The sequence below is a fragment of the Microtus oregoni genome, unplaced genomic scaffold (assembly GCF_018167655.1).
Source record: "Microtus oregoni isolate MIOR12 unplaced genomic scaffold, Mior012 000013F_ref0000133, whole genome shotgun sequence".
In the NCBI taxonomy this organism is placed as follows: domain Eukaryota; kingdom Metazoa; phylum Chordata; class Mammalia; order Rodentia; family Cricetidae; genus Microtus; species Microtus oregoni.
In genome coordinates, this window is record NW_024543072.1 from 12,022,484 (window position 1) to 12,049,175 (window position 26,692).

Sequence of the window (26,692 nt, forward strand, 5' to 3'; positions counted from 1 at the left end):
AAAACATTGTTGGATTCTATTGAGCTGGAGTTACATGCTTTTCAAGCAACCACGTGAGTGGTAGGAACAACGTGGACACTCTGAGCAGTAATGTGCTCTTTTCTTCCGTCTCTTGTTTTTTTTTTTGTTTCTCTCTCCCATCGCCTGGTTTTTTCCTCTCCTTTTGGCCCCTCTACCTTCCACATTGGATGACATAAAAAGGCCCTTAGTAGGTGTGGCCCTTGATGATGGACTTCCCAGCCTTCAGAAGCGGAAGGCAAATGCCTTTCTGTTTGCTGTAAATCCCCCTGCCTCAGACATTTGATTACACTAAACAAGATGGACGAAGACAGATGGCATTCCTTACAAGAACCTTAACATCAAGAATCATGCCTTACTTTTCTTTGTACTTCCGACACAACACCTAGTCAATGGTCAGTATTCAACAGAGCCATAAACCAGCACATCAATGAATTTACCGAATAACAAATAAATCAGTAAATGAATGAATGAATCTGATCTTCACAATGTCTCTCAGAGACAGACTTTTTTAAATTTTTGGTCTTATTTTGTGGATGAAGAAATTGAGACTCAAAGAAATAACGACCAGAGTCTGACACTTGAGGCCTCATAAAGTCTTATGCTCCTTTCTCAGAGCATAGCAATTCTACCATACTACTGTAGACATTTTTTAGATTTTTCTAGAAGAGTTCAAATCCCTTTAAAAACTTCATTTCTCCCTGCATTCCCCGGCTCCCCAAATGTATTTGTCTCTCCACAGCTCCACCACGGTTAGCCTCTTCCTGGGTTCTGTTCATCTCCTGGATGGTATGTCTATTCATTGTCTTAGACCACACACTGAGAGGAAGTATGCCATCAGGGTTATAAACATGAAGTATGAAAAAAGAAAAAGCTAGTTCAAAGTCCAGTTCTATTAAGGAATTCGTTAAACCTGGGACAGCTTCTCAGGACTGTAGCCTTCCCAACTATAAAACTATAGCACCAAACTCATGGGATTATTACTATTGGCCAGATTAAGAAATGTATGAAGTATTTGGCATAAACATTAACTGTTGGTTCTTATTTTAGAAGACTTCATAAATGGTTAAAGGAGGAAGAGGACCTGTTTATCATTCATATTTCCGTCTATCATCCTTGAATGTCCATCACGTTAATGGCTTTGCTTAAAATTCCTTGTAATATTTATTTATTTTATGTATAATGATGTTTTGTTTGTATGTACATCTATACACCAGGAGAGGGCATTGAATCCCAAACACAGCTGTGAACAACCATATGAGTGCTGGAAATTGAACTCAGGACCTCTGGAAGAGCAGCCAGTGCTCTTAATCACTGAGCCATCTCTCCAGCCCAAGATTTTTAAAAATTCATTATTACTATTATTAGTGTGCATGATTTGTGCCATGGAGTACGTGTGCAGGTCGGAAGACAACTCTGTGAGGTTGGTTCTCTCCTACTTTATGTGGATTACAGGAATAAAATTCAGGCAGCCAAGCTTTCCTAGTAAGCACCTTTTCCCACTGAGCCATTTTGCTGGCCCTTGGTTAAGGTTTTTGAGCATAGAGATCTCACAGAAACGGATATAGACTACACAGTCAATATATAGCATGTTTTATGGTTAAAAGATGAACAGAAAAAAAAAACCAAAAAGCAAAAAATGGTTCAACTAGCCTTATTAAGTAGTAATTCCTTCTCTTGTTTTTTTTTCACAAATTTTCTCTCTTTTCTTTTTTTGTTTGCTTTTTTTTTTTTTTTTTTTTTGAGTCAGGGTTTCTCTGTGTAGTAGTCCTGGTTGTCCTGGAACTAGCTCTTGTAGACCAGGCTGGCCTTGAACTCACAGATATCTGCCTGCCTCTGCCTCCCGAGTGCTGGGACTAAAGGTGTGCGTCACCACTGCACAGTCACAAATTTGTTCTTCAAACAGTTTGAATTCACTTCTGGAAGTTTGAGTCATGCTTACTGATTGATTTTTCTATTTCAAAGTTGATTTTGTGTGGCCTGGAAGCTTTAAAAATTGATAGTACAGATACGAGTAATACTATTTTTTTGAATATTGGCATTTTCCTCATTTATTCTACAAAATGAGGTTATCTCTATAATTGGCCTCCTTGTTTTTCCTCATCCAATTTTCTGGTGCTGCTGTCTCAGCCCCTTATCTGTCTGGACTCTTCCAGAAGGAGCAGCCTTCGAAGGAAGGACGGGACGGAAAGGCCAGCTAGCCGGGATGCCTGTGACTCCGGAAGTCACCACAGTTCCTCACATGTTACAATAACATATTACACTGCAAGGTGCAGAGAGATTGGAGGAAGCCTGAAAAACACCGCAGGCAGGGAGGGAAGGGAGTTCGGCATTCCACACCTCGGCCCCTCCCTGCTTCCGTCCCCACAGCAACTCCACAGGGCAGCTGTTACAGTCTCTCAGAGAAGTTGACCAGCTTTCCTCAGGGTTGCAAAGCTGTCCCAGGGTGGAGTCAGGAACAGAAACTAAAACGACTAGAGCCAAGGCCCCTCTTCAGACTACCTGGGTTTCCAAGTCAACATAGCCTGAAAGGTCTCTCAAGGTTTAGGGAAGCAATGTGGGATTCAGATATTAGAAACAAGGAAGGGGAGCAGAGGCTGGTGTATAAAATACATTGTAACTCCAACTCCTTTTCTCCAAAAGCTGAAACCAAATGAGCAGGGGAAGGAGTATAAAGTATAAATAGCTCATTATAATAGCTTCATTCAGCCATTAAAAACAAAATCAGGACCTTGTGTGAGACCCTGAGTTTGATCCCCAGTACCACACATGAAGCAAAATGCACAAGACCCCTCTTCCCCTTGACAGAGGCAGGACTTAGCTTCCTATGCCCGCCTGTCAACCCAGGTGGGAAATGGCACAGCGTCTTCCAGCATGGTTTCATGCTGATCCTCTCTACATCGTATCTCCCGTGCCTACCTTTCTCACAGTACGGCTCTCCATCCTCCATGTGGAAGAGGCTGTTTCCAAAAGGTTTCTTGCAGGCTGCGCAGACGAAGCAGGTAGTGTGCCATGTCTGCCTCAGAGCGCGCATCACTTCCTGGAGGGGAAAATCTCGGTTCAGGACAGAACATTTCCCAGGGCTGCTGTCCAAGTCGCCTAGGGAACGGAGCAACGGGGGGCTCAAAAAGCAGGTGCCGGGAAGGCAGGGGAGGGTGGAGAAGGGAGGTCCGGCTTATTAGGGCCACTTTGCCAAAAGGGTACTGAGAGTCGGGGCCACAGGCAGATGACAGGCCAGGCTGCGAAGCGGGAACCTGCTTTGAGGTGCCCCGGCACCATTTGAACCTGGTGGCACATGTGTATAGCATTGCTGGCCCAACTTAATTAGTTCCCTGGTTTAGGAGTTAGTGGCAAACCGATTCCATTCTGCGATGAAAATGGAGTTGCGTTCTCTGTTATCATCAGCTTGTTGAGAGTGTTTCTAGCGGGACCCGAAAATCTTAGGGGAAGGGAGGAAGCCAGCCCAGTTGAAGAAAAGACAAGGGCCCACTTACCCCCATGATCTTGGTGTTGCACTTGGCACACAGTGGGGCAAAAAACTGCTCGTAGCACCGTTCACAGTAAACGTTGTTCTGCTCCTCCACGAAGCACACATCTGCTAGGGAGTTCTTGCAGTAGGCACAGTTGAACTCTTCTGGGTGCCAAGAGCGGCCCATGGCTACCAGAAAAGGGCCCCTGGCATGGCAGACAGCAGTATTTTAAAATGAGCCCCGGAAATTAGAGCCAGATATTTTAAGAACCCCAACACTATTCATACATTTACTTAGTAATGCTTGCTTTAAGGATTGTTCTAACGAAATACCACATAATTCTGAGAAAGTTCCATGCAGAAAGACATCTATTGTCATGTCAGTAACACAATAAACAGAACCAGAAGATGGGACACGGGGGTGCATACCAGCACATGGCAGGCAGAGTTCAGGGCCAGTCTGGTCTACATAGTAAGCTCCAGGCTAGACAGGACTACACAGAGAGACCCTGTCATAATGGAACACACAATCCAACACCTAACAAAGAGAACCTGGAAGCAATTCAAATGTCTCCCACTGAGGACCGAGTAAACACACCACCGGGTTCAGGTCATCAAAGGTTATTCTGAGAGCAATGGCAATGGTGGCTAACCTTTATTAAACTACTGTGTGCTAGAGTATCTTCAAGAATGATCTTACATTTGTTAATATAGCTAACCCTCATAACAGTTTTATGAAGAAGGAAGGCCGGATTATCAGTATAGAAAATTGTGTTGGGGAAAGTCAAGGAACTCGTTCAAGGTCACAGGAAGCAGTAGATGATAAACCTGATGGCTCTGGTTCAGATTAGTATTCAGAACACTGGAACTAGCAGAAAATCTCAGGTTCTAACTTTTTCAGTTTCGTGTTTTCTAGTTCTTCTATGTTCATTTTGTTTTTGTTTTGGGAACAGGATCTCACTTTCTAGCCCTGGCTGGCCTGGAACTAGCTTTTAGAAGAGCCTGGCTTTGAGCTTACAGAGATATGCCTGCTTATGCCTCCCTAGTGCTGGGGACCAAAGGTGTGTGCCACCACCATGCCTGGCCTCTGCTTTTGTTTTTTTTAAAGGGTATGTTTTTCACATATGGAGGCATATACCACACATATACACAGACGTACTGTATTTAACAAGCATGGTCGGAGACCCCTGACTTCTTTTTTCTCTTTTTAATAAATTTTTGTTTCCTTGTTTTGTTTTTCCGAAACAGGGTTTATCTGTGTATCTCTGACTATCCTGGAACTCACTCTGTAGACCAGGCTGTTCTCGAACTCATGACTTTTAAGGGAAATTACTTGCTTTAATTTCAGTGAAGTGTCTATCAGAGCCCTAAGAGGTATGGACCTGTTTGTGGAAAGATCCAGAAGCAACCCTATAGGAAAGCTGGGTTAAAACCAGCACTGTCATCCAACTTGCAATGTGCTCAATAAACCTGACAATAAGTCTGGAGATTCCCAGAACCCAGCCTTAGCCCAAGGGAGAGCTCCTGGCACCAAGCACCACGCTGGGAGCTTCACCACTTACCTCATGGAATCTTCCCAATTCCCCAGGGATGTGGGTGTCACACAGGTATGGAAGCTAAAGCTCATAGAGGTGAGCCAGAGAGACCTGAGGCTTCCCCATGAGGCTGATCTTTCACCTATATCTGCCCTCCTGTCTGTCACCCCTCCCGTCTGTCCACCCCTGCCTGTACCTGATTACATTGTTGCAGTGCCCACAGAGGGGAGTCCGGCTGCTTGCTGGGAAGCGTTCAGCTCTCTGGAACAGGCCCCTGGCAAGAGGGGTCACCTGTGGACCTGTTGGGTTGTAGCCTGGAGCCCCCCGGGGCAGGGTCTGCTTGCTGACAGAAGTGGTGCTCTTTCCAGGAGCAAACTTCTGAGAGAAGCTGTCGTCAGTCACCCAGGGTGGGCGGCTGGCAGACTCTGCAGGGCCCCCGCTGTAGGCTGCTGAGGGAGCAGGGCTATAGTTTGGGGCAGGGGAAGGGGTATAAGCTGGTGCAGGGGAAGGGGAATAGGTGGGAGCAGGTGAGGGGGTATAAGCGGGAGCAGGTGAGGGGGTATAGGGAGCTGAACTGTAATTGGCTCCTGGGGATGGGCTGTAGGTAGATGCAGGCACTGCAAGCCAAAAACACACAAAGAATATGTGTTAGGAACTCATTCTCCCTCCTCTGTCACCCCAGTCAGAGAACCATAAAAGACAAGCTTAACATTGGGACAGTATAACTCCAATTTTTAAAGGAAGAGGTGTGTGTGTGTGTGTGTGTGTGTGTGTGTGTTGTGGAAGGCAACCAGGGACTTAAGTACACTAAGCAAATGCAGTACCACTAAGCTACTTCTTAGTGAATCAGATTTTAATTCTCAGCAAGAGCCCAGATAACCAAGGGTGGCAGCAGAGCCCTGGGGAGCTTGCCCAGACCCCAGAAGGGATGTAGCTATAAATACTGTGACTGTTCAGGGTGGGGTTCTGCCAAGCCTTGGCTGCCTTGCTCCTATAAAAAATGGGGAGCACTGGGTGGTGGTGGCGCATGCCATTATCCCAGCAGAGACAGGTGGGTCTCTGTGAGTTCGAGGCCAGTCTGGTCTATAAGAGCTAGTTCCAGGACAGCTAAGATTGTTACACAGAGAAACACTGTCTCAAAAAACAAAAACCAACCAACCAAACAGGGAGTGTCTGGATCAGGAAGTGGATAAGAGAAGGTGAACACAGCCTAAAGTGGAGGATGCTCTCAGGATGACTTCACCAGGATGGTGGTCTGACTCCCAGACATCCCATCAGATTGTATTTGCTTTACTTGCAATTTTTCTAGTCCTCAAGACAGAACAGATGCCCAGGAAGCTGTGTTCTCAGGTTCATGTTTCAAGTTTAGCTACTATTGCTGTCTTGAAAACACAATCTGACTTAGTTTGTGCTGGGAGGCAATTCTGTCTTGATTTGATAGGTCCCCACCTAACTTAGTCGCTTGGTGAGCCTAGGCAGAGGTGTGAGCACCATGCAGCCCAGGGCTAGCTGTTCAGTTGGTCCTTGACTGATCCCTGCTCTCCTACATCACCTTGTACAAACTGAGAGTGTACGTGACACCCTAGAGGTTCCCATTAGGGACAAGAATGCACTGCATTTCCCTGAAACCTGTTTGCCTTCACTGGGGGTGGAGAAACTGAGTTCATCACACAGATAGAGCATTGTAGTTGTTAACATTCTTTGCCAAGGGCTCTCACAACCCGAGATTTTTCTGTGGAGATCCCCACAGAAACAGCTGAAGAGATCTGGCTGTGTCCTGACCATGTCCTGAGCCCACGGTCAGCCAGTCCTCTGACTATAGCAAAGATGGTTCTAGAAACCTCACCTCTACTCCCTGCCTGTTAGGGACAGAGCACCATCTTACCCAGCAGGGAACGTATATCATGGTAGCCTCCCTGCCCACATCTAAGCCAGGCCTGGGTGGGATGGATAGTATTGAAGCAGCCCTCTCTGGGTTATAGCTGGTCTCAGAACCATGGCCCTGTCTGGTCTCTTTTTTCCACCTTGTGCCCTGAGCCCTCTTGGATGACTCCAACTCTGTGCCTATGGTTCCCAGATGACTGGTACTTCAGAATTGGGAAGTGCAGAGCCCCCGTGCTTCCCTTGGCTAGGGCTGTGACTATGGTGATAGCCAGTGTATAAAGCCTTCCACAGCCCTGCCCTAGAGTGATACTGGTTCCCAAAGATAGATTCTCCAGCTGGAACCTTCCTCCCACTTAGGATGTGGGTGAGGCACATAGCAGGTCGGTCAACTGAGTCATATTCTTCATTATTCCCTTTTACACTCGAGGGCACGAGAGCTCAGAGCAAGCAGCAGAACAAGACTATAAACCTTCCTAAACTCCATGCTGCCTCTACAAAGAACACAAATCCAATTTCCACTGAGGTACAACATTGTGTAAAAGTCACTTTTAACACCCAGAGGAGACTCCGTGCTCTGCCAGGAAGCAGACCTGTCAAACACCCTAGTTTGAGGCTTGGGACTCAGTGGTTAGCGCTTGCCTAGCATTTTTGAGACTCTGGGCTCCATCCCAAGCACCCTGGTTTCACACTCGACTTCTAAGACTTTCTAGCTGCTATCCTTGGGTTAATTAACCTCTCCAAGCCCGGGCCCGTTTCTTCATCTGAAAATGGTATCGGAATTATTGTGAGGATTAGGAAAATAAGAAATATAGTGCTTAATTTAGTGCCTGATACAGCTGTGTGTGTGTGTGTGTGTGAAGAGAGAGAGAGAGAGAGGAAGAGAGAGAGAGAGAGAGAGAGAGACTAATTGTGGATGAGAATGGTAGGGACAGTAGCATCTGGACTTCAGGTTGGAATGTACTATCAGGCTCATCTCAAAGCCCCAGCAAGTATGCTGGAGGGTGGCAGTGGGGAGGAGGGGTCTGATTCTCTGAAGTCATATTGGTGTGTGTCCTGTCTACTACCTCAGGCAGTGTGGTGGGAAGCTACAGAAATGCACTTCGTAAAGTTGAAGTCCCAAATTCAAGGTTTTGTTACTTCAACAATTTCACCTTGCTTCCTGGTGTCCCGAGGGTCTCCAAATGCTAGGAACAAAGGTCACTTGAGGGGTACTGTTGGAGTACTGAGAGGGAGCGATCCCACAAAACCTCAGAGCAGCATCACCCTCTTTTGCACACTTTGCACGCCTGTGGAAATTATGTCTTCCTTTCTCTTTGCTTTGCATTTCATTTTTTCTACCCTTCTTTTCCTTCTTCCTCATTTTAACCACATAAACCTCATATAAACCTCTGCTAAAAGTTACAAGCTGGTGGTGGCGCATGCCTTTAACCCCAGTACTCAGGGAGGCAAGGGTAGGTGGATCTCTGTGAGTTTGAGGCCACTCTGGTCTATAAAGTTAGTTCCAGGGTTTCTCTGTGTAGTCCTAGTAGTCCTGGAATTTACTCTATAGACCAAGCTAGCCTAGAACTCAGAGATCCACCTGTCTCTGCCTCCCAAGTGCTGGGATTAAAGGCATGGACCATCACATCCAGCCAAGCCGTTTGTATACTTTTTATATTTAGCCCAGGCTATCCTGGAACTTACTATGTTCAATGATCCTTGTACCCTTGTGCCTCAACCTCATGAGTGCTATTACAAGCTTGTGATTCACACCTGGCTCTAAAAGAGACTAGGAGCAAAAACCCTGTGAAGTCCAAACCATGGCCTTATGTGGTCACCTAAAATGTTCTTATTGAATGTAGATTGAGATATACTATTAAGTGTAAAAATTTGAAGACTTAATAAAAGAATATAAATTATCTCAGTAATAATCATCTTATGTTGATTGTATGTTTAAAACTGTTTATTTGTTGAATGCGTGCAGATGCATGCCTGTGTATGTACCACTTGTTTGATACCTGGGGAAGTCAACAGAGGGTGCAGATCCTCTGGAATTGGAGTTACAGCTGGTTGTAGGTCCTATGGAAGAGCAGTTGGTGCTCTTGGTCACTGGTCCACCTCTTTATCTGCTTATTTTTTTGAGCCAGATCTCGCTATGTTACCCAGACTGAACTCAAGTGACCTTCCTGCCTCAACTTCCCAAAGACCAGTACATTGTCCAGCTCTAAAACACTTTTAATATACTGAGTTACATCTGGAAAGAGGTTCAGAGATTAAGAGCATCTACTACTCTTGTAGAAGACTGGCGTTGGGTTCCCAGCACTCACTCAGGTCTTACAGTTCTTTACCTCAAATTCAAGCTTCAGGGGATTTCATGCCCTCTTCAGGCCTGTGTAGGCACCTGCACTCAAGCGTATATACCTACACAGACATATATACAATGAGAAGAGGAGAGGGGAGGCTCAAGAAATGGCTCTGGAGAAAGGCTCAGCAGTTAAGAGCACTGGTTGCTCTTCCGGAGGACCTGGTTTAAATTCATAGCATCCACATCACAACTGTCTGCAACTCCGGTTCCAGGGTATCCAACACACTCACATGCAGGCAAAACACACACACACACACACACACACACACACACACACACCAGGTGTGGTGGTGCACACCTTTAATCTCAGCAGTAGGGAGGCAGAGGCAGGTAGATCATTGAGTTCTAGGCCAGCCTGGTCTACAGAGTGAGTACCAGAACAGTCAGGGCTTTAAAAAAAAAAAAAAACTGTCTCGAAAAACCCCCCAAAACTAACAAAAAAAAATTCCCTGAAAATTGTATGTGCTGAGCTAAATAAAAGATATTTAAATCAATTTCACCCGCCTTCTTTTACTTTTTAAAAACGTAAAAATGTGTTCCTCTTGGAGGTTGCCCTCTTTTAAACAGTGGCTGCCAAGCATTGTTGGCTTCCACAGTGATGTACAGAATTTTGTGTAATAGAAGGCAGAATACTTGCGAGTCAACTTTACAGACAACTCGGAGAGCTTAAGTGGCCGCTCAAGGCTAGCTAGCTAGCTTGCAAGCTTCATACCAGAAACGCACACCAATCGGCTCCAGATCTCTCTAAACCACTCCGAATGCAGAAGCAGGCTTCGGCGAAAACAGGCTTCAGCACGCCCCTTCCAAATAAACCTGGCCTTCGCCCACCTTACTGCCTCCCCTCCAACCACTCCGTCTGCTGGGCAGACATTCTCTTCCTCCCATCCGAGGCCTTCCAACTCCCTGAACCTCCTTCGTTTTCCAAACCCCAACACAAGGCCTCCGAGAGGGAGGCTGGAATCCGGACCCAGTTTAGCTTTCTCCTTCCCTCTGGGACTAGGCGGGCCAGAGGAGGACTTTGCACTGTGCCCGGCAGATCCCTGGGGAGAGGAGGGGGGAGATACAGGGAGCTCGGTCCCCTGTCCCCCCAGTTCTTGCCTGCCTCACCCCTCCACCTCCCGAATGCCAGAAGAGACCCGATACCCCATCTCGGAGCCCCCGGGCTGTTGCTATTTCTACGTGAAGGAATTAAGCCGGTTCAAATTAGAAGGTGATATTTCATCTCTAATTGGCACGTTCAAAAGGCTCCTATCGCACTCGGCGGCCCCGGGACTGTGTAATTAAACAAGGTGATCTGAGTCACTCCAGCCCGGGCTAGGTCCTCAGAGCGAGCACTCGGGTCGCCGCCCGACCCGCGGGCCAACGTGGTCATCCCCGGGCTCACGGTGTCCTCCGCCCACTGGTCAAGCAGGCCCGGGCCTCAGGTGTTCTGGGCAGCGGACGCCCAACCCCGGCGCCAGAGATAAGATCCCAATGAAACGCCACCCGGCCTCCACAAGCCGGAAGCTGCGGCCGGGGATTGGCCCCGAGTAGGCCGCTAGTGCTCGGTGGTGCCCAGGTCTCCCAAGCCCAGCAAGCGGAGAGGGGCACGGATCCGCACTGTCCCCTGGCAGACTGTCGGTCACCCCCGGAGCCCGTTGGCATCCCGGCCTCCCGGAGAAGGAAGGGTGGAGGCAGGCCTCTCCTCTGCTCCAGGCAGGAATGAGTTAACGTCTGCACCGCCTGGGAACCACGCAGAGGCCCGGGCTCCTGCTCGTCTGGCCCGCCTAGGCCGGAGCTGGAGAAGCAGCTGGAAAGCCGGACCGCCCCCTGGCGGGCCTGCGGAGGACAGGCCAGGGAAGGTGCCGGAAGTGCCTGGCGGTGCTGCCAGGAATGGTCTTCCTTGTGCAGGCCTAACCCTACTCTATCCTCCTTCTGCAAGCTTCTTCCTGCTTTTTCAGTCTGCACGGGGGTGGTTTTTCTGTCTCCTATATAGAAGATTTGTATTGATCCCCTTCCAAAATGCCACTTTGGTCGGTGGAAATGGCCGAGATGGCATCGAGCTAAAGACATTGGTTCATCTGCAGGGACCTCTTCTCCCCTCTCCCCCATCCTACTCAAATGAGAAAGTTCAGGTCTCAGAGGTGAGGTAGGCAGGATGGGTGTTCCTCCCAAGCTAAAATGAGTCTTGTCCATATTCAATTCTTTTTGTAATGAAGGGGACTGATTCTGTCACCTCTGCCCCACTCAGCAAGTGTGCCCTTCCCCAAGCAAGGCCCCCAGGGGAAAACTTTCTGGGGTCTCACGTTCAAACAGGGTATACTTTGGAGGCTAGACTTTGTGCTGTTCTTTACCCCAAAACGACTTGGCCAGCTCATACTTGTAGAACACAAGTCCGTTCTCCTTCTTCATTGAAACGACCCATCTCTTTCCTAAACATGTCTGTTTACCATGAGGTATGTGGAAAAGGGTGTGTGTGGGATGAGCACATGGGGCCAAGGGGAGGGATATTTGGGAAATGACACCTTTCGTTCAATTTTGCTGTGAACTGAAAAGTGTTCTTTAAAGTCTATTAAAAACTGGGTGTGGTGGCCCGTGTTTATAATCCTAGTACTTGGGAGGTTCAGGCAGAGGGATGGACAGCCAGCCTGAGCTATATGAGCCACCCTGCCAACAAACAAACACACAAAACATCTGTTAAAATTTTTATGTGTGCTGGGTGGTGGTGGCTCATGCCTTTAAACCCAGTACTTGGGAGGCAGAGGCAGGTGGATATCTGAGTTTGAGGCCAGCCTGGTCTACAGAGCTAGTTCCAGGATAGCCAGGGCTACATTGAGAGACCCTGTTTCAAAAGCAAAACAAATTATATGTGTATAATGATTTTGAAGAGAGAAAAATATTTGTCTTATAACAGCAAGTGCAAAATTGTTATTGCTTTCTATAATTCAAGGTGACATTAACTATATGCTGAAGGATACTGTTTTACTTTTTTTTTGCAGGAGTTAAAGACAGGGTTTCTCTGTGTAGCCCTAGCTGTCCTGGAACTCACTTTGCAGACCAGGCTGGCTTTGAACTCACAGAGGTTCACTTCCCTCTGCCTCCTGAGTGCTGAGGTTAAAGGCATGCACTACCACCGCCCAGCTATGAAGGTAGAATATTTAAGTGGAAGGTATATACCCACCTAAGATCCTATTTTGTTAACCCATGGAATGAACATCAAGTGATCGTTATAAAAATATTTAAGGCTCATTCCTGTGTGTTCATAGCTTCCAGAGTACAGAAGACAAGCTCATGGCCTTTCTCTGTGACTCTATGATGTGCTCCTCATCAGCCTGCTTGCCTGTGTGCATGTGTGCACGCGTGTGTGTGCGGTGTGTGTGCACGCATGCATGTGTGCGTGTGTGCACGTATGTGCGTGTGTGAGTATGTGTGCTTGCACGTGTCAATGTGAGCGCGCGTGTGCATGTGTGTGCATGCGTGCATGTGTGTGATACAAGGGATGGATCCCAGGGGCCTCACACATGCTAGATACACACTCTATCGTCAAGTTGACATCTCCACCCCCTGTTTATTATTCTATGCCTTTGTTGTTTGTCTCCACATGGCAAGCTCAAGTCAGGCGTATACAAAAGAGAAAATCCACCACAGTCCTGCCCTCCTAAAGTCCAGGGTCAGAACCCAAGAGGAAGAAAGGTGGTGACTAGGCTCAGGGCTTGGATGTCAAGGACCTTCCTCTAGTCTGAAAACAATACCTGCTAGAGTTTGGCTTCTTAGAGCAATGGCTGACGGGAAAGTGGGCCGTGCGCCAGCCTGAGAACTATCTTGGTCTCTGAAGAAGAAAGCTGGCTCTGCCTAGGACCTTAGGAAACATAGGCTACCTCTCAGTTCTGTAGGAACACTCTAGGCATTGACTGGAAGGAGCCACAGAGGCAGGACTGTAACCGACAAGTTCTGCCTTGGTTCCACTATGACTCTACTGCTAAGTCACGTGTGCCCCAGCTATCCTGTGTCACCTGAGGAAAACACAGACTAGACTGGTTGGGCAGCTTGTTCAAAGGACAGTGACACCGGTAAGCCAGCCCAAAGCCTCGGGCATTTTTGTTACAGTTTCTTGTTGTCCAGTTTGAGGTCAACCCAGATACTTAAAGAAACAACTTTATTACTGCCATCCTGCTCTCCTGCCCCCAGCTCTCTTCTCTCTCAACTTAGTCTGGAAACATTCAGTCACAACCTTCCCTTTCCAAAGAGCTAGAGGGCTCCAGCCCTGCCTGGTGTGACCCACAAGTCTTCCAAGGTCAAACCACCCTCCCTAGGATTCTACCCCACAACCAGGGGAGTGGGGAAAGAACTCCCTGTGCTTCTGGGTCTTGGCCTGGAGGCATGACCCTTTGAGCCCCGCCCCCACTTCCCTCTGGCTCTCACCTGGCTGGTAGACCGAAGGCCGAATGCTGGCGGTTGTTACAACCCGGGGCTTGGGTGCAGGGGCAGCTGGACCCTCACTGTAGCTGGTGTGGGCAGAGGGTGCTGGAGAAGTGGCTGTTGCAGGGTTGTACGCAGAGGCCTGTGGCCTGGAACCAAGACAGAAGAGTTATAACAGGAACAGCTCATCGGTCTCTGGTACCTAAAGCCATGCCAGGTTTGTTATCTGATCTCTAGGCAGGACTATGACAGAAACACCCATGGGATGTTTCCAGAGTCTATGAAGAAACCAAAGGGTCTTAGAGGGGCGGAAGCTAGTCCCTAAGGCTAGTGCTGCCACCTTGGGAAAGAGGAAGGGAACGTACCAGCCAGACCCATGGCGAGTGCTTTCTCCACAAAGGGAACTGCAGCAGTAGGACTACAGACCAAGGCAGAGGGAGGAGAGAGGGAGCTGGAGATGGTCACAGCTACTCCCCTTTCTGCGACACCCTGGTCACCTGGTCTCTTCATCTTATTTCTTTATGTTGCTGCTGGTGGAAGCAATTAGTCTCATGGTTTTTTTGAGCAAAATGTTGTGACAGTGTTCACGGGAAGATGTGAGGAGGCCCAGGCAAGTGCCCCAGCAAAACCACACTCTACTTAGACAGCTCTCACCGCTTCCTCCTATTGGCTCAGCCTTTCCCACGTGTGGCTCAGCAAGGAGATAGCACAAAAGTGTCCCAGGTCTTTGCCCTCAGGAAATGCTGAACTTGGCCTCTCTCTTGGGGGAACTGAAGGGTTCAGGAAGTTCCAGAGTCCGGCAGCTTATTTAATCTTGCCTGATGCAGTGTTTCCCGGTCTCACTTGTGTGTGAATCCCTTTTCTTCATTTTGAACTAACGAGAATCTTTCTCTCCTTACATGCTCTATATTCTAAAGGGGACACTTGACCATACCTAGCAAATGGGTCATTGGTGGGGTGCTGGAGAAATGAACCCCTAGAAGTATACCCCCAGTCTTTGGCATCCTGCACGTCTTCCATCTCTTTTTGATCGGCCCACTGAACCTGCTGGGCCACGTTGTAGACCCTTCTTGCCTGGGTCTCTGCTAGGGATAGCCTTGGCACAGAAAGCTGCCGTCAATAACCTGAATGGATCCAAGGAGGTCTGCATACGGTCCCAGCAAGGTAAAGTAACCTCAGAGTCAGCATCCCAGACCTGAGCTATGCATCCTTCCCTTCCCTTTCCTTCCCTTCCCTTCCCTTGCCTTCCCTTCCCTTCCCTTCCCTTCCCTTCCCTTCCCTTCCCACCACATTTATAGTTAAGGCTTCCCCTGCCCTGCTGTGGCTAGATCCCTGTGCTGATGGCAGAGGAGTAAGCACATTAGTGGAGAAGAAGACAGTATGCAAAGGGTGCCCAGCTTCTGTGTGACTGGGTGAGGCTACAGGTCAGTGGGTCAGAGGCAGACTTTCCTACCACTGGGGGATACTTTGCCAGCATCGTGGACTGGCACTGGGAAAGGAAGCTGAAGATGTCTGGAGAAGGTGTACATCCAATGAGCGACCCTAGCGCCAGCTCCTTTGGAGCCCACGTGCAAGGAAGGGAGGCATCTGTGTTTAGAGTGTGCCCTCTGACCCCTTCTAGTGGAGCCCAATGCCCTGTGGGATACTGCTCTGCTCTCTTGATAAGGTAATAAAGAGAAAAAAGTTCACCCTTGTGGGCTGTCCTGAGGCCATCAGCAGTGCGTGGACAGGCCCAGACACGGAAGCCTGGAACGTGGAGCTGGAGTTTGCTCTTCTGTGAGAGGCAGGGTTCATAGGCTTCGCACCCAGCACCTCTCTTTTCCTATGAAAGCTGGAAGCATTCCCCCCTCTCCACAACAGGAACATCTCTCCCCTTTCGTCAGAGTGAAGGAGGTAAGACCTTAGTGAGAGTCTGCATAGGGGGAGGGGAGGCAGTTTGCTTAAGCCTGTCCTAGAAAAATGGTACAGACCACTCTGGCAGCCAGGACCAGGCTCACCCCCAGTGATTGAATTGGGCTGGAGAAAGGCTGGGCTTGGCACCACGTGGGATGCTGGGAAGCTGTTTCAAACTGCACCATGACCCTATACACCCTGACCCGAAGGGGCGTGTTTTCCTTGGGAACTGGGAAATCTAGGTCCTGGCTGAAAACAACTGAGCGATTCCTGGAATCCTGGAAAGATAACTGGGCCAACCAACCCCGCTGCTGTACCAACTGGCCACTCTGGAGTGACTCACCCAGCATCCCTCTTCCTCCCTGCCGCATGCCACCTTCCTTTGGCCTCTGTTTTCGTGTTTTATAAACAAATCTCCCCAGTAATGACCTTAATATTCATGTACGCCTTTAGACCATAGCTGGTGAGGAAACGGGTTCAGAGCTTAACTTACTTTCTCAGGGTTTCAAATGGTAAAGCTCTGCACGGAGGGGAAGGTTTAAATCCCATTGCTATAGGGACCTCCGACGTCAGACTGTTTCCACATCAAGAGAAGAGAGGATGAGGAGGCCGGCAAGTTAGTGGCTGAGCTGTCTGACCTGACTACATCAACGGTCCCACCTCCGAGGAGCCCTCCTTGATTTCTTCCAGCGGTGGATGACTTTCACCTCCCTTTTCTGAGTTCTAAGAACAAAGACTGTGCACAGTGTTCCTTTCCTATGTGTTATTGTGTTCACATGTATATGTACATGAGTGTGTGAGTGTGTGTGTGTGTGTGTGTGTGTGTGTGTGACTTTTATCTGTCACTAGGGATGTTCCCAGGAGGGGGAGGTTGCAGAGCGACAACAAAACCCTCTCATAATCATGGCTCATGTACCCCGAGATATGCATCCTGACTTCACCTTCACGCTCTACACCGAGTAGTATCAGCCTTGGCTTCCTGGGGAAACATCAGGGACCTAACTATTTGAACTTAGCTGCCCACAAAGGTACATCCTTTCTTGCCTCCTTTTCCCAACCTTAGGTCTGGCATCTGTGAACCAGTTACCTGGGACTCTCCACAGGGCTCGAGGCAGGACCTGCAGCAGAGGCAGTGGCAGCATGGGCAGCAGCAGTTGTGGCCAGGGCTGGCGAGGCCGCAATGGGAGAGGCAGCAGCAGGCGGCTGGGCAGAAGCAGGCAGCAGCGGGGTAGTGGCCTGGCTGGTGCACACTGGAGCATGCTCAATAGGGGTGCTGATGAGGTGGGATCAAAAAGACAACAGGTCATGTGGGCCTCAGGTCTGGCGAGGTCCTCTACGTAGTGTGGGGTGGGAGGGGGAGGATGGAAAGTGCCCTCTGTTCTGTATACGGAGCAGGATCCAGGCGTGTGTGAGGGCACGTCCTTCAGGTGCCCAGCAAAAGCTCCTCTCCAATCCCAGGAGGGCATGATCAGACCTCAGGGAGGGGCCTGGCAACATAATCTTGGAGGGATGTTTACCCCTCAGTTTCTGGTACTTCCTGATTTTTCTTTCTCAGCAAACTACAAGGCAGTGGAAAGCACACGAGTTATCAGACAGGTTTTCCTTTTCCTTACTGCTTGGACATTCAGTTGGGGGCATAAATTACATCTATAGCTATAGCCCCCTCCCTCCCAAAGAAGATACTTGAGTGTGAAAGTCATAGGCTGTAGAGCCACAAGAACAGTTTTTAGCCCAGGGCACTGACAGTCCATCTGACTGAAGATGGTCAGAAGTTATCATGGAAAGCAGACCAGAAAGGGGTAATATGGTCAAGAACAGTTGAGGGGTAGAGAAACGTGTGCCCCTTTTCATGACATATTCTGAGGAGGAGAGGCAGGACCTATCGGGAGGCCACTGGTAGACCCTACTGAGCTCACCAGGGAGTCTAGGTCTGCTGCGTGTTCAAGAGTGACATGAACAAATAGAGCTGAAGGCTCTTCTACTGGAAGTCGGGAGACAACCACTCTGCCTGGTGGAGCAGTGTGATCAGGAAGGATGGCCATACCCAGCACCAGGCCATGCCAGGACAGGTAGACCAGATGCCCACATGCCTCCAACTGATACTTGGGTATTTACTGTAAGCCAGACTGTCCTTAGAACTTCTGTAGGAAGATAGATCAGAGTTTGGATCGACAGGATTAGATCTGCTCCCTGAGAATGGGATAGAAAATAAAAATTCATTCATAGGTCTGGGGAGAGGTCTTGATCAGTAAAATGCTCACTGCTTAAACATGAGGATCTGAATTCAGATCCCTAGCATCCATCCAAGGAACACAAAAAGCCAGGTGCAGCAGCCTAAAATTCTAGTACCAAGAAAACAAAGACAAGAGGATCTCTGGGGCTTGCCAGCCAGCTAATCAGTGGGAAACCCTGTCTCACAAACTACAGTAGACTGCAGTTGAGGAAAACACTTGGCACTGACCTCTGGCTTCCAGACACACACAGACATGTGCATGTGTACCCCTTCCTCAAAAATCACTCACTACAACCCCGACCCTCCTACACAAATCATGAGAAAGCAGAGCGATACACACCCTATCCTTTCCTACCTCTCCGCCCCTTTGAAAGTAGTTGGTCGCTAGCACCTGTATTCAGGTGACTCTCCTGCTTTAGCTTCCCTGTTAGTTAGGGACACAGGAAAGTACCACCATACCCAGCTCATTCTCAGATCTTTGATTGACATCTCTCTTTGTCACAGTAGCTGACAAACTAAACTCCCCAGAACCATGTGATTTATTTACTCACGCTATACTGTTTCCACCATTATGCCTTTAATATCTCACAGAAGCCCCCTGACGGGGTAGAGTCAGCCCTATTTAATAAGTGAGTAAATGGAAACAGAATCCATCGTCTCAAGGTTCTGGAACTTAGCCATGAGAACAAAATGACTGAGGGTCAATTTGATTTGAAGCCTTAACCAATATCCCACAGAGGAAGAAACCTCTTCTTGTGGTCAGCCAAGTACACTCTGTTTCTGATGAAAGGCAGATTCTCACTGGACCCAAGTAACATCTCAGCACTTCCCTCTTCAAGTTCCACAGTGCCCGTTTAGCCCATTCTTTCTTTTATCCTTCCAAACTCCCTGAAGATTAGTTTCATAGGTCTCATGTGGAGATGAGGAACCTGGGGTTGAGAGACGTTGTCTCTCTAATGAAACAGCACATAGCTAGGTAGACCAGTTATCCTAGCATTTGGGAGGCTTTGTGAGTCTGAGGCTAGCCTGGGTTACATACAATGAGTTCCAGGAGAACCTGGGCTATATCATGAGACCCTGTCTCAAAACAAACAAGCAGAAAACATCATACACCAGTTTCTAGTTTGTTGAGTTTGAGTATGGTTGGGTCTAATTTCAAATAAGCTTCCTTGTCATGCTGAGCTGTCGATGGACCACACACCGAGTAGCAAATTGTAGCTATCTCTGTCTGTGCCAGATATGAATGCAAGGAAGCCACAAGGTGCTTACCAAAGCATCTCCTAAATTGATCTCCATCCAGGGAGAAAGAAGAAAGTGCAAAACTGAATACAAGGATGAGAGCTAGAGAAACAGCAAAGTTGTGCGCTGGCTACCCCATAGTGAAGAGCATATTCCAATGGGTAAGGATCTACGTACTGCCCAGGACTTTCACAGCTTTGTTGTCAGAGAGGGGGGCCTTGGACAGTGATGTTCTTGACACCTCTGTGAAGCCACTTGCTCATCCTCTGAAACACCTTGTCCCTGAAAGTCATACTGATTACGTGGCTACCTCAGGGAAACTGCTGAGCTGACCTTTGAGGCCTACTCACAGGGTGGCCAAGTATGGGAAGGCTCAGGATGACCCAGACCATTGTGCCCCTCCCTGTACCATCCGACATTTCCAGTGGACCACTGGCAACTGAAGACCCTGTTCAGAATGAGAGTGATGGAAATGTCCAGGTTGGACCGTCTGTCCCCTTTGTTCCATTGTGCTACCAGGCAATAAATTTGGAGTTGGATGTAGACCCCAGGAAAATGCACCATTGACCACGGGGCTGAGACAAAGGTTGCACACATGCATCTGCTACTCTCAGTTCTTGCTGAGAGCATCCTATCTAGGATCGCTCTCTGCAGACAGTCACCAGGGTTTAGAGAGGGGAGAAGAGACATCAAAGTCCATCCTGAAGGATCTTTGGTTCTTGTTCCACGTCAGTTTCTGCATGAAGATCCACGTGTCTCCAGAAATTCCAAAAAGCAGGCGTCAGCAAGCAAGCATTTCAGAGAACTTCCATAACCTTGACTTTAGTCCTAAAGAGAGTGCCCGTAAGATCACCCCGGCCTGGCTTACAATTCCACAGTCGCTTCCTTGTCTTTGTCATACATTCAGATTCCTTTTTCCATTTTTCAAGTTTTGGTGTTGGGATTAGAATTCAGGGCCTTATATCTGCGCTAAGCACACACAATACCCCCAAACCCATAATTCAGTTTAGGCAACTAGTTAAAAAAAAACAAACAAACAAAATAAACTCAGATGGTCTTGGCTGCCTAAGAGAGCATGGCCAGACAGCACTGTGAGCTGCAGCTCCTCTTCCAGCCCGTATTGTCCTCTGTCTGGAGGTATCAAGGTGGGCCCGCTCCTTCAGTCTCCATGGTGGCCCTTGGTGGTGGGAACCGGAGTTCTGCTGACTTTGTGGTTGATGACTAGGGCGTGTCTGGAACAGAGGGGGGTGATACTTGCGGAGGTGTCAGGGTTTGGGGGTTTGTGGTCTCTGGACTCAGGTTGGCGCTGTTGGTGATGGTGATACTACAATTGGTCCTGGTGTGGAAGGGGATTTGCCACGATTAGGATGTCAACGCTGCTTGTGTTAGCTAAGACGCTGAAGTACGACGATTTCCGTTCATTGGATGATGAGAGAATGCCACTCAGGTGTTGATCATAATTTTTTTTTTATGTTGCCATCCCCCTGGTCGACATTCTATCTTTCATCCTGGTACTATAGCACAGGGGAGTTCAGCTATGGCACTTGTAACGAGGCCAGAGCCTCCGCTACACCATGGCCTTTGTGAATCTTGCTATCAGCTGCTTTTGGAATAGTGCCCTGAACCTTTGCCCATTCCACCCTGCCTTCAAAATATGTTCCAAATCTCGTAGCTTGGAACTCTGTATCTGGATCCCAGCTCTTTATGACCGCCTTTGCAGACTATGCGTCCTGGTCAAAATGATGATACTGGGATCTCCTGTCCCTTTCTTTGCCTCAGCATCTCTGTGCCCTCCGAGTAGATGCCAAGCCAGCCCTGTTTATACATACCACACCCCTCAAGACCATGAACACTAACCTCTTCCAGGAAGCCTTATCCTCCAGTTAGAGGTCCCCTCCGTCTGGAGTCCACAATGTCAATGCTGTATTGTGGTTACAGTTACAGAGTCCCTTTCTGAGTCTGTTAGCATTCACTCACAGACACAGGGTGCTGCTAACTGAAGAGAACCTCTGTTTACTCTGAGGGCCCCTAACCTTGAGCCTGGAGAAGCTGAGAGGCACCAGGATGCTAGGAAGCAAGCAAGAACATTTTAGTGTTTTAACTAAGAAGCTCCAAAAGATCACTAACAGTCTCAGGACTGGGGACAAGAGGTTTAGAGTCCAACAACTTGGGGTGATCTCCTGAGGTCCTTCTATTCAATGGATGCCTACTGCCTGGAACCACTATTACCTCTCTATGTCTGGCCACCTCCGACCCTACAACCTCCTCTTGGGCCTTGCAAGTCATCAGTCCAAATATGGGTGAGGGTAGACATCTCTTGTTCTCCCCAAGTGTGTCCCCGGTCACGGCATCAGGCCGTTAGAAGAAGGAAGGGTGGGAGGCTAAGGAAGAACAGGCTAGGAGAGCACCTCAGGGGTGGAGAGGAGTGAACAGCTTCTCTGGCTGGCCATCCCAGGTGAGCTCACCAGAGAGAAAGTGTTTTCAGACAGCAGGGGTGGGAACAGGGTTCCAGCCATCCAGCCTCAGTGGCTGTAGGGCATCCTGAAGGTTGGTCCACTGTATCTCCTTCATTTTCCAAATGCCATTGTCCTTATGTTCTCAGCCTATGATCCCATGTAGCGAGGAACCAGGTTGCTTGCTGGGCAGGTAGTTGAAGTATTGACTTTGAAACAACAAGCCTGCTGGCAGGGGCTAGAACTTTTCATTTGAGGCTGCTCTGATTAGCTTCGCTAAGTGCTCCAGTGTAGCGCAAGGCCACAGGTGGGGCCAAGAGCAAGACCCAGCTGAAGGCTTCCCCCTACGCTCTGTCACCAAGACTCCGTTAGGTCCTTCCATCTCCCTGTCACAAGCCCCCACCTCCATCTCCAGGGTTTTCCTGTAAATTGTCCCATTGTCTAGGTGTGCCCACTGGAGAACTTCTCAGACCACCCAGACAATGCTGAACAGGAGTCAGGACGGCCTAGGGGAAGGAATTTTGGCATATTTCCTGATGGTGAGGCGCCACCTGTCAGTCATAGTAGCTGAGTGCAGAAGGAACAGCCACAGGCCTGGAGTAGTCCCCATCCACATTCCCCGGGGACAACCCAGTGTGGATCCCTCACCTGCTGTAGCGAGCCCTGGGCCTTACCTGCTGGGCACTATCCCTGACTCTCGGTTGCCCATACCTATCCTCTCTGACTTTGGCACTGTCCTTGAAGGCCCTCCCAAGATGGGGTACAGGGCACACACACAGGCACAGCATGATTGGGGCTTGGTTTGTTCATTTCAAATCCTCTTTATTTCAACACGAGCATGCTTATATGTACACGAGAAAGGTCTAGGAAGCCAGCACACAGGTACAGAGAAGAGGGTGCCCACCCAGGACCCTGATCTGCAGGCAATGTGTTCCAGGTGAGTATAAGGCCAGGTGCTGAGGGGTGTGGGCAAATGACCAGCGGTCACTGTATTTCCATCGTTTGGCAGCATTAGGCCAGCAAACCCTGCCATGTCCCCTCTGGACTACAGCTAAGGGTTTGCACAAAGTGTGTTCAGAAGCTCTGCTTGTGGGAGCTGGGGCGGTCACACTGGGCTGGGAGAGGTAGGAAGGAGGCGCTGAGTGCATGGCACTGGGCCGCAGCTGTCAACTCTCGGATGGGCAGAGAGCAGAAGAGCTAGTGTTGGCTACCAGAGGTACCCCCTGCACAGTCTTTAATATCAAGCATCACCACAGGGTTCACATGCCAGATCTGTGTGGGAGAGGGGTGGGGGTCCAGCCTGCCATGGCTCAGGGGAATCCAGGCAGCCTTTTAACTTTTAACATTAAGGATTTGGGCTGAGAGGCCATGGTGCCAGTTGCGCAATTTGGCAAAACGTGGGCTGTTACGTTCCGTTTCAAACCTTTCCCTGTGGCACAGAGACAGAGAGAGAGGGAGACAGAAACAGAGACAGAAACAGAAAGAGAAAGAGAGGGAGAAAGAGAGGGGTTAGGGGACATGTCCACTACTTCCCTGCCCAAAGCTGGGACAAAGGGTGGGACGGTGCCGCCCTTGGGGTACTTACTCTCCAGAGGGCAGGCTTGGGTTGGATGGGGCAAGACTAGAGTTCTGGGGCGAAACGGAGAGACTGAAGTCCCTGCCTTGCTTGGAGGGAGAGGTACGGAATAGGGGCCTGGTTAGAGGACCAATGGGCGGGGAGGGCAAAGGGAGGCTGGCTCCCTGGCCCATGTGGCTAGGGCTGGGCAAAGCTGCTTTGGCTGTGGGCTCTTAGAACTAAACCAAACAGGTAGGCAGGCAGGCCCGGAACAGGCTCTGTCCTCCAGCTGGGCACCAAGGAGAAGGGACACATAACTCCCGTGATTAGACCGATGGGTAGACCTGTCACATCCCTCCCTGAACTGTCTGGCATTCCTCACCTTCACCATCTCCAGAATGAAGCCTTCAAACGCTCCCCTGGGCTCCTGCAGGCCCAGACCCTGAGAACAGTCCAGGCCTACCCCAGTTCACAAGCACACACACACACACACACACACACACACACACACACACACACAAACACACACACACACACTCACTGCCAGGGAAATAAAGGAGAGGGATCTGTACTTCCTGTCAGTGGGGTCTCTGGAAAGCCCTACCCACAGTTGCCCAGGTGAGGGTGCAGCGCAGGCACCCTGGGGCTAGGATGTAGAAAGGGGAGGGGTGGGGGGCAGGGAAAGGCCAGCCAACGTTGCTGGGTCTTAACCCTCCTGGCAGAAGGGCCTGTAACACCTCCATAGCAGAGGGGCAGTGGAGAGGCCACAGTGAACTCAACCTGAACCGAGACACAGTTTAAAAAATGTAGTGCTGGCATTATCCAGAGGTAGCACTGTGAACAGTTACCTAAGGAAAAATCAAAATCAAAATCTCACTGCTCTATCCCCATCGTGGGATGCCACTTAGCAGCGAAAAGGAGCAAATGAACAACAGACTGAATAACCTTGATGCAAAATGCGTGGGACAGACCTGTTTTGGATGTTGAGTGGTTTGGGACTATTTACACATATATAAGGAGAGATCTTGGGGACCTGACATAAAATTCATTTATATCGCATATACACTTTCTTACACACAACTCAAATGTAATTTTTTTTATGAGAGCTGTGTTTTGCTCCCAACACTGTTCCAGCCCTGGAGACTGAACCCAGGGTCTCGTGCAGGTAGCCAAGCCCCCTGCCAAGCTACACCCCAGCCTAGCTTCTGTGCCTACTGTTTCTGCTTTTCTTTTTGAGACAAGGTCACGCTGTGCAGCTGGTCTGGAACTCTCTATATAGGGCAAGCTAGCCTCAAACTCACAGAGATCAGCCTGCCTCTGCTTCCCAAGGGCTGAGATTATACCAAGCACCACCACACCTGGACTAGAATCTGTGTTTGGACATGAGGTCAAAGGTAAAATTCTCCATCTTTTGATGTTCATGGTGCTCAGAAAAGTTTTGGGTTTGGGGTGCTTTGGATTTTGGAATCAGGGTGTGAGTGTGAGTGTGTGTGTATGTGCACGTGCATGCGTGTGTGTGTGTGTGCGTGCGTGCATGCGTATGTGTGTGAATTTGTACTGGTTCACTCAACAACTTAGGTAAAGTCCAAAGGAATTCTGCTAATAGAAAAACCCAACCCTGGGCTGGAGAGATGGCTCAGTGGTAAAGAGCATTGCCTGCTCTTTCAAAGGTCCTGAGTTTAATTCCCGGCATCCACATGGTGGCTCACAACCATCTGTAAAGAGGTCTGGTGCCCTCTTCTGGCCTGCAGACATGCACACAGACAGAATATTGTATACATAATAAATAAATAAATATTAAAAAAAAAAGAAAAACCCAACCCTAAAATGGTCATGTACCATTGGTCATCACTGGGAAGGGGGTGTATATGTGTGTTAATGTGTGGAGACATGGGGAACAGTCTTAGGTGTGGGACAGTCTGTGTTTGGAGCTGAAGTGACGTCATCATTAATTATCACTGTGTTGTGCTGTGATGTAAGACTTTGCCAGTGGAAATGAAAGTGGGGAAGGCATAAGGAGTCTCTCTCTCTCTTTTTTGTTGTTTGTTTTTATTTTTGTTTTCTGTTTTAGGCGGGGTTTCTCTGTGTTACAGCCCTGGCTATCCTGGCACTTGCTCTGTAGACCAGGCTGGCCTCAAACTCAGAGATCCACCTGCCTCTGCCTCCCAAGCTCAGCAATCCAGGGCATGTGCCACCACATCTCTGCCATTTCTTACAATGCAAGTCAATTGGAAACTGCCTCAAAATGAAGTCCGGTTTCAAAACGAACTGGCAGCATGCAGGAGTCAGAGAGACTGACATTAGGCACAGCTGATCTTACAGTTTACACAGAGTCACTATCGCCAGGCCCTGGTCCTTGCACCCCCACATCGATCGCCATTTCACAGAGGCCCACTTCCCATCCATGCGACCTGGCATGCGCTCACTCTACTCCTTGAATCCAGCACACTGGAGTTCTATATCATTGTTGCACAAAGGTGGGGCTGCTAGGTGCTCACATGGTTGTAAAACACAGGTCTGATCCAACCTTTGTGTCATACCAAGAGACTCAGAGAGGTCCACACAAGTAATCCTAAACCACACGGATATTCAACAGCAAAACTATCATCTGAGTGCTGAGCCTTTCCCCCTGCCACAGAGCTGCCTCTCTAGGGTCAGGGTGAGTGGGTGAAAGAAGGACAAGCAAAGGCCGTGTGGCAAGGCTCACCTGGCACTGCCAGCATTCACAGCCGTCTCCTAGAGACAACGGAGGCCCAAAATGAGACCTGGCCGGTTGCCGGTTCAATTCCCAGTTTAAGCAAAGCCCACTGAGGCTTAACGACAGTTTGTCATCAGTGTTCAATGACAAAGTGAAGGACAATTCTAGAACCTTTATGAATCTAGTGAACCTACTCAGTTTGTCACTGTGGGGAGATTCCTGGTTAGCCAAAGAAAAGACAAGAAGAGGAACGCAGAGGAGAGAGAAAGAGGGGAGAGCAAAAGACAGGAAGGAGGCCTCCCGGGTCTGCTTAGACTGTGGTGCTTGGACGCCCCAGTGCCTCTATCTGTGGCTTTCAGACTTGCCAGCGTGCCAGAATCCTAGGGGCCAATGTGGGAGGAGAAGCGAGCAGGGTGGTAGCTGTCATCAGCCCACAGGATGGATCATTAGGCTTGAGGGCACAGCCTCCAGCTCTGGAGTCAGGGTGTGGTTCTGACCGCGGGGAAGAGAGTCCCCCTGAGCTGTCTGGAGGCAGCATATGAGAGGCAAACATGCTTTCTTCTGCTCACATGGCCACTTGGTGAGTGATCCTGGGACCCCAGGGGCTTCAGACTGAACTTGGCACTTTACTCCTGAGCAGAGAGGAACAAGGACACGCACAGCCTCTGCCAGATGGGATTTGGAGACATGGAAGATTCTACCAGTGAGGACAACCCTCAACAAATTAAAGTCAGGAAAAAAGAGACAGAATCAAGAGGCTTGCACCTTCTGTTTCTGGGAAAAGTTGGCTGGAACCTCAGTCTTCCCTGAAGGGCCTGGAATCCTGGGAGGGATGGGCTGAGCCTGAGGAAGGAAGTAGGCTCAAGTCTCCTTTTGGAACCTCTGGCCAAATTTTTGTCTGAGCAAACTCTCTGGTAGCGCCTGCTAATGTTTCAGAACAGGGAGCAGGCTGGCTCTCCTTCTCCTGGGGCCC

General features: G+C 49.1%; 1 protein-coding gene across 6 annotated transcripts in view; it reads right to left on the reverse strand.

The window, feature by feature from the left end:
- Positions 1 to 26,692, reverse strand: part of Ldb3 (LIM domain binding 3) — a 55,973-nt gene that overhangs the window by 5,890 nt on the left and 23,391 nt on the right. For 3 of the 6 annotated variants that reach the window (XM_041662722.1, XM_041662721.1, XM_041662720.1), the window contains 5 exons: positions 16,629 to 16,814; positions 13,652 to 13,797; positions 5,219 to 5,639; positions 3,513 to 3,693; positions 2,938 to 3,058 (listed from right to left, as the gene is read on the reverse strand). In XM_041662722.1, the coding sequence (XP_041518656.1) occupies positions 2,938 to 3,058; positions 3,513 to 3,693; positions 5,219 to 5,639; positions 13,652 to 13,797; positions 16,629 to 16,814 (1,055 nt within the window). Of the gene's footprint in view, positions 1 to 2,937; positions 3,059 to 3,512; positions 3,694 to 5,218; positions 5,640 to 13,651; positions 13,798 to 16,628; positions 16,815 to 22,271; positions 22,896 to 26,692 lie in introns of those variants that run through there. The other 3 variants (XM_041662725.1, XM_041662724.1, XM_041662723.1) reach the window with 1 other exon arrangement.